Genomic DNA, 7,729 nt, shown 5'->3' on the forward strand with positions numbered 1-7,729 from the left:
ATACAGTATATGTCCACTGAATTAAACAACTTCTGAAATTTAACATTACAGTTCCACTTGTTTACAGTTACACTACCTAAATTTCATCAAGTGACTCCACAATAAAAATTTATAAAGGGAAATTCATGCAAGAGTTTCAGGAAATAATAATTCTTTTACACTCATCTGTAAAAAACTAAGGAATACAGCATACATCAAATAAGTCAGTGAAAGCAACTGTTCTGTCTGATCTAGTTCTCAGCACATAATGCCCATATTGATTACATATGCAAAACAGTTTTAAAAAGGAAATTAATATTTTGAATGTGCCAAAATGAAACTGAATAATGGATGAAATGGACACTTTGGGGAACCACATGAGGATATATTTTTTTCACGTGGACTGAGTGTCTGAAAGCATAAACATATAATAATCTTATGCTGTTGTCTAAGAAACCAGAACAATTTACCATGAATGCACCTGTGGGTCTAATAATTGTGACCTGCAACATCTTCTATGACATCATTCAGGAATGAATTCGACATGTTTAGCAGCTGAATTCAGGAATGATGTCATAGAAGATGTTGCAGGTCACAATTATAATTATACACATCACACACACACATTTTCAGAACCGCTTGTCCCATACAGGGTCACGGGGAACCGGAGCCTACCCGGCAACACAGGGCGTAAGGCCAGAGGGGGAGGGGACACACCCAGGACGGGACGCCAGTCCGTCGCAAGGCACCCCAAGCGGGACTCGAACCCCAGACCCACCGGAGAGCAGGACTGTGGTCCAACCCACTGCGCCACCGCCCCCCTTAAATATTGTTCCGTGTGCGAGGACCGCATCAACCACGAAGGGACTCGAACCCTCAATCTTCTGATCCGAAGTCAGACGCCTTATCCATTAGGCGACGTGGTCCAGCATTATAATTATAAATAAGTTATTTTATAACGCAATGAAGGTATTAGTTTCAAACGCAGTTAGATGAAAAGTTATGCTCATAAACTGAAGTTCAGATTTAGTGCCTCCTCAAGCATTCGAAGGCAAACGCTTTTCAGACGAGTGTGTGCAGCACGCGCGTGGAAAGAGCGCGGAACAGGTGACGTCTTCCCACTCCGTAATTACGTCGCTGTAGACATCGACCAATACGAGTGCACGTTTAGGACCGAGCCTCCCCCTTTCTAGCCAATCATAGCTCCCGAAGTGGATCCTGGCCCCTTGTTTCGGAGGGCAGCAGTCATGTGACGGGCTTGGTGCGCTGTGATGGAATGCCAAGATGGAACTATAACAAGGACAATATTTTCTTTTTTATTACCCAAAACAGCCTCTTCTTCATATCGATCCAGTTTTGAGCACCCGATTAGTATGAAGAACCTCGACGGATCTAAATTTTAGAAGCTTAGAACTCAGAAGACAGGCGATATTTTAAGGTATGTAAATTACCTCTTCCTCAAATAAATTAGTTCACTTTTTTACTTTGCCTGATCATGTGCTTGTTACAGAAACGAAGACTCATAACCTCTCGATTCTGACTTTTGTAAAAGAATAATGTAGCTACTAGTACACACGAAGAGCCGTCCTGAACTGAAGCCCGTAGAAATATATTATTATTATTATTATTATTATTATTATTAATGCTTCCGTAACGATACGCCCTCAAATATATTGAGTTCACGTTCCTGTGTATATTTTGGCTCTCTTTTAGTTGTATAGGCTACCACGTTGATGAAGTGTTTTATACATACAGCCGTGGCGTGTGTGCTACAGTTTTTACTGTGTCTGGTGCAGAAAACCTTCAAAAGATTCGTAAAGATAGTTGATATTTCGAATCTGGAGTTTAAGCTTTATTTAACTGGTAGAATAGGTGCCAGGCCTGAAGTGGGACTATGTTGAGTCTTCGATCACTTTAATTTGCTTTTAACCAAATTATTTCAGAGTAAAATTGTACATTTTGTCGACTAGCAGGAGTTATTGAAGGACAAAATTCAAAACCAATAAAATTGTTCCAGATTTGTCCGGAATCGGAAACTTGACCAATGACGCGAGAGAGGGGGCGGGGCCACGTCCACCCATGGCCCGCTGTCACGTTGCAGTGATGTCTGTGTTTCCACGTGGACCGCGAGTAGTGACGGGTCGCGCTGAAAACTCGCGGTTTTGCCCTCATTGCAGAAGTTTCACCGGCATAAATTTCCAATTTTCCGATAAGATTTATTATTTCAGTTACTTTTATATGGTCTTTTTATAAATTTGATTTTACATCCATTGTCATAATGAATATGTGCCCTTTGGATGCACTAAAATGTGTATTCTGGCTTTTAGTGTTTGCAGATATATTCTCCATTGAATAAATAATGTGTCTGCCCTTCAGTTTCTTTTTGTGGTTTCTAGATTTGTTTGTGCTGAGTTGTGCTTTATCTTCATACAGGTGAACGGTGTATATCATTCCCTATTTGACAGCATTTCGGATTCACCTGCCTTGAGATAGTGGATTCCTCCAACTGGATGTAAACAAATGGTCTCAGTAAATGAGAAAGAAGTGCTAACTGTTGGTAATGACTCATTAAGGGCTTCGGAAGGGGCGTCTCAGGCCAACACCTACAAGAGGGTTGCTCGGATTCTTGGGGACGGTGACCTTGTGACAGCAGGTGCAAGAAGCGAGATCAGCAAGGGCTCCAGGTCGACTTCCAGCTCTAGTCCAGTATCACATGATGTGGAGGAGCAGAAAAGGTCGCTACACCTCCGTGTCACCTCTGCGGTGGTTGCAGAGGATAGGTCCGGTGAAGACCCGACACCCTCCCTACCAGACTTTGTGTCCAGGCTCCCCAGTAACTTCTCTCCAACCCTGGAAGAGATAGAGGAGTTTCTGAAGGAGAAGATGGAGCTGGCCAAGGATGGCCTCTTAGATGCAAACAATCAGGAAGAGATCTGCCCCCCTGAGGAATTGCCCTCCCCCAGCAGTCTGGATTCTGCCCCAGCTGTACCTCCTTTGAATGCCATGGGCACGAGCACAAGCACTACCTCACCTCCAGTACTCATGGGGACCCCCTTTGTTCTTCAGCTTCATACCCTGCAACTTGCCCACCAACCTTTCCAGCATACCCCTGACAGTGGGGCCCTCAGGGTGGCCCACCTGGTTCTTGGTGTCCATGGCAGCCCGAATATCACCCTGCTGCCACAGGTTTCACCCACAGCACTTGTGCCTGTGGTGAGTGAGGCAAGCGGCCAGGACCAAAAGTACGTAAAGATTGCCCCCCTTCCCATCTCCATCAGGACAGTGGGGGTTACGACAGGTGGCCTTGTCAAAGCCATCCCCCCACAGGCAGCCAAAGGTGCTCCAGAGATGCTGCGTGTGCACAAGTGCTCACACCCAGGCTGTGAGAAGATGTACACCAAGAGCAGCCACCTGAAGGCACATTTCCGCAGGCATACTGGAGAGAAGCCTTACACGTGTAGCTGGCCGGACTGTGGCTGGAAGTGAGTAGTTCGTACATGAATCTTAGTCAGTAAAAGTGAATGGTTTGTATATTTAGCTCGGTCAGTGGAAAGAAAGCAGTAAATGAACCTGAATCAGCCATAAATCTGTTACTGGAAGTGTGAGGTTGGTACACAAGCAGCAGTGTCCTTAAAGGAGGCATTATAGCAGCATTATGAAAGATATGCACCTCAGGAATCAAATTCTTGCAAATTTGGGGCTCTATGGCCATAAAAAATAAATGGTAACTATTTAATTGGAGTCCTTAGCCAAAAAATTAAGAATACATGAAGGTTCCTACAGCTTGGTTATCTAAGCTGTTAAAGTAAAATGGTAAATAAATACACACACACACTTTCTGAACCGCTTGTCCTATACGGGGTCGCGGGGAACCGGAGCCTACCCGGCAACACAGGGCGTAAGGCCAGAGGGGGACACACCCAGGACAGGACGCCAGTCCATCACAAGGCACCCCGAGTAGGTCCCGGTCCAACCCACTGCACCACCGCGCCCCCTGCTGTAAACACACACACACACACACACACACACACACACACACACACACACACTTTCAGAACCGCTTGTCCCATACGGGGTCGCGGGGAACCGGAGCCTACCCGGCAACACAGGGCGTAAGGCCAGAGGGGGACACACCCAGGACGGGACGCCAGTCCATCACAAGGCACCCCAAGCAGGACTCGAACCCCAGACCCACCAGAAAGCAGGACTGTGGTCCAACCCACTGCGCCACCGCACCCCCTAAATAAATATCACATCAGTTTTTTTTTAGACACATACTGTAGGTTCATTTGAACTGCAGAGTTCTGATCCGAACCAAATTTACAGAAAATGTTTATATTTTTATTCACAGGCAGGTGTTACTGCATTGATGTCATGCAACATATGGAGAAACTTTTGGGTTCGAAAGCAGTCTAATAAATTTCAAAGTAGTACAATGGAAATGGAACAGAAGAGAGAAAATGGTTCAGTTGGCAAAGCACCGAAGTACATAGCTAACCTGCAAGAGCCTCTGATATTAACTTTTTCTTATTATAATGCAGAAAAACATGACAGGAATACCAGGAAATGCTTTTTAAGTCAAAAAATTCACTGAATACAGCATCCTTCAGAGGCCATTATTGTTACACAGTTTGTTCTCCCTTCATTACAGTTTTACTGTAATGGTTTGTGTAATGAGATAGTTGCAGTCCATTGTGTTCCCTGTAGTACAGTCTACACGCCAGTGCCATGTCTCAAACCGTTGCACTGACAGTGGTGTCGATCATGCACCGGAATCGCTACTCCCCTAAGGAGGAGCAAATCACACGTCTTCCTTAAAATCCCAGGATCACTTCTCAATTTCCTTCTCTCTGCATACATAATCTTGGGGAGCCAAGGGTAGAAGAACTGGAATTCTAACTAAAGTGTTGCCACATTGCAGTGGGTTGGACCGGGTCCTGCTCTCCAGTGGGTCTGGGGTTCGAGTCCTGCTTGGGGTGCCTTGCGACGGACTGGCGTCCCGTCCTGGGTGTGTCCCCTCCCCCTCCGGCCTTATGCCCTGTGTTGCCGGGTAGGCTCCGGTTCCCCGCGACCCTGTATGGGACAAGCGGTTCCGATAATGTGTGTGTGTGTTGCCACATTGAAAGTAAGGGTGAAATTCTTTAGAATTCTGAGTAAAACATTAAAAAAAGGCTTAATTTGAGAAGAATTAAATAGGTAAATGCGTAAAGCTGATGTAAATGTGGACACCTGTGCTACATCTATATTTTAATGCAGAATGTCTTTTTTTGAGCGATAAGAGTTTTGTTCGCAGTAGTCCACAGTGTGGTAGGTGAAAGGCAGTAAGAAATACAAGGGAATAGGGAAAGCAAATCACAAGAAGAGGTAGTTGTGGAGCTCTTTTTGTCTCAAAAGCTGAAAAGCCTCTGCCCTCCTTCTCTTCGTCCCCTCGACAGGTTCTCTCGATCGGACGAGCTGTCCCGCCACCGTCGCTCCCACTCAGGCGTAAAGCCCTACAAGTGCCTGCTCTGTGACAAGAAGTTTGCCCGCAGCGATCACCTTTCCAAGCACACTAAGGTGCATCGCAGTCCAAGAGCTGGCCGCCTTATTCGAGCCACATGCTGACCCACCTCACCCCAACGAGTGGTGAAACGGTGGTGCTTGGAGAAACACCAGCACAGTTTTTCTCACAGCATTTCTCCCACTCTTAATTTACCCCATGGGTTGGCTTTCCTTGGCACCTTAACACAGTTGCTGTCAACCATTTCCTGTTGGAGCAGCCGGTGTAACAGTAACAGATCCCCTTTCTGTCCTCTCAGGTGATAGATGCAGAAAAGCTATTGTACACTTTGTTTTCAGTTGTTGATGTTGATGTGGTGGTGTCTGAAATGAAAGTAGCGCCGACTGCTTGAGTGGTACAAAGAATAATGGCCACAATAGTGCCTTCGCATTAGTTTAGAAGAAGTGACAGTATGAGAATGTTGTTCTTTCACATATTCCATTGTTTCCATACAATGCTGCAACAACAGTATTTAATGATTGTAAATTGGTAATGATTGAAAAGGTAAGGTATCATTTCTGTTGACATAAAGCTACCTAGATTATTTAACTGAGTATAAATTTGAGCAAGTAAAGCCTTACTGTCTCAGAAGTACTGTGTATAGGTCAAACCTGAGAATGTTTCATAAAGGGAAAATGCATATACATACATAATAACTTTCACACGATCACTGTTACTCTGCATTTTCAAGAAGAATATAATGAGCTTTCTGTACTGCTGGAATTTTGAAATTAACCTGTTGGCATGAGGTTTTTGTCAAAGCAATGTAGGGCATGTTTGTTAAAGTGCAGTGCTCCCTGGCTGAATTGTATTGCAGATGACAAAATGTTACAGAGAGTCTTGAGATCTGTGAAGGAATGGTGCAGACCACCATCATAAATAATCACACCTGTATTATTGTATAATATATTACAGTATATGGTATGCATGGTTAAAAGCCATAAGTAATCATCTTATATAGCAGTAGGATCACATGGAGGGTATTGTAGCGGTTGGGGCTGTTGTCTAGCAGTTTGAAGGTCTCAGGTTTGAATCGCCACCCTTGATCCTTTAGTACTAATGCACTCCTAAAACAATGACAACATACTTTTGGCTCAGTTTCGTCCTGTCCTGTTCTCCTCTCATCCAAAACTATGTTGGCCCAATTGAATTACACAAAACCAAATTTGTGATTAAAAAAATGTTGAGACGAATGCAGAGACCTCTATGTGCTGCCACTCTGGGGTGAGATTCAGCCAACAGCAGTGGTAAAATTGTGCCAGGTCAAATGATCAAGTAATTGTGAAGCCATTATTTTGAGAGCCGTTGTGATCCTGCATGTCAGCATGCTGGAAAAACAAACCATTTCTGTTTATCAGCCGGAATCGATGCAGCACATACAGAGAAGAGAAGGTATAGGTTACTCAAGTCACTTTGATGGTCCTTATTATCCTGAGGGCAATCTAGGAAACTATTGCTCTGGAAAAGATCTATGTGAAGATCCAAAATCATTTGGTCATAACCCTTGAAACAGCCCAGAGCATAGCTTTAAGAGCCGTCCTCTTTCAGGTGACACTCCATTGCAACATCCCAATTTTGTAAATATTTATTGGTGCCTTTTCAAAAACCAAGAGGTTCAGCCGCCCAGAAGAGCAGCGTGACTTTGTGTTAGTAAAATATAGGTTATGTGTTTTGAAATAACAGAAAAAACAGGAAAAAAACACTATTTTCCTGTGTGTATGGGACATTACAATAAAAACAATGCAACACTGAAAAGAAGTCTGTGGTTTTTCATGAGCGGACGAACAATGTTTAAATGCTTCATTTCAGATTAACATCCATCCATCCATTTTCTTGCCCACTTGTCCTTCTAGGGTCGCGGTGGCAACAGGGAGAGCTGAAAGGCCCAGCCGCCCCTGGCCCCTGCAAATTCCTCCCGCTCAGCCCGGGGGATCCCCAGCCATTCCCAGGCCAACTGGGAGATATAATCCCTCCAGTGGGTCCTGGGCCGACCTCGGGGCTTCATCCCAGTTGACCATGCCTCGTATACCTTGAAAGGGAGGGCGCGAAGGAGGCATCCTTATCAGATGCCCAAACCACTTCAACTGGCTCCTCTCAATGTGGAGGAGTAGCGACTCTACTCTGAGTTCCTCCCGGATGTCCAAACTCCTCACCCTGTCACAGAGAGTGAGTCCCAACATCCTGCGGAGAAACCTCATTTCAGTCGCTTGT

At 44.9% G+C, this 7,729-nt stretch overlaps 1 protein-coding gene and 1 non-coding gene across 2 annotated transcripts; one reads left to right on the forward strand and one right to left on the reverse strand.

Moving 5' to 3' along the window:
• Positions 1-832: 832 nt before the first annotated feature.
• On the reverse strand, positions 833-905 carry trnar-ucg (transfer RNA arginine (anticodon UCG)). Its single transcript has one exon. It is a non-coding gene; the product is annotated as a tRNA-Arg (tRNA).
• A 285-nt stretch (positions 906-1,190) lies between these two features.
• LOC108938173 (Krueppel-like factor 15) lies at positions 1,191-7,237 on the forward strand. The gene is made up of 3 exons (XM_018758530.2): positions 1,191-1,417; positions 2,413-3,461; positions 5,415-7,237. The coding sequence occupies exons 2-3, from the start codon at positions 2,500-2,502 to the stop codon at positions 5,581-5,583; spliced, it is 1,131 nt and encodes a 376-aa protein (XP_018614046.2). The 5' UTR covers positions 1,191-1,417; positions 2,413-2,499; the 3' UTR covers positions 5,584-7,237.
• Positions 7,238-7,729: the final 492 nt, after the last annotated feature.

This window comes from Scleropages formosus, chromosome 2 (genome assembly GCF_900964775.1).
Source record: "Scleropages formosus chromosome 2, fSclFor1.1, whole genome shotgun sequence".
NCBI classification, from domain to species: Eukaryota; Metazoa; Chordata; class Actinopteri; order Osteoglossiformes; family Osteoglossidae; genus Scleropages; species Scleropages formosus.

Bases quoted from the DNA above. Each gene is read 5' to 3' on its own strand.
- LOC108938173 (XM_018758530.2), top strand. From the start codon at position 2,500: ATGGTCTCAGTAAATGAGAAAGAAGTGCTAACTGTTGGTAATGACTCA. The intron at 3,462-5,414 runs GTGAGTAGTTCG...TCCCCTCGACAG, and splicing joins TGGCCGGACTGTGGCTGGAA to GTTCTCTCGATCGGACGAGC.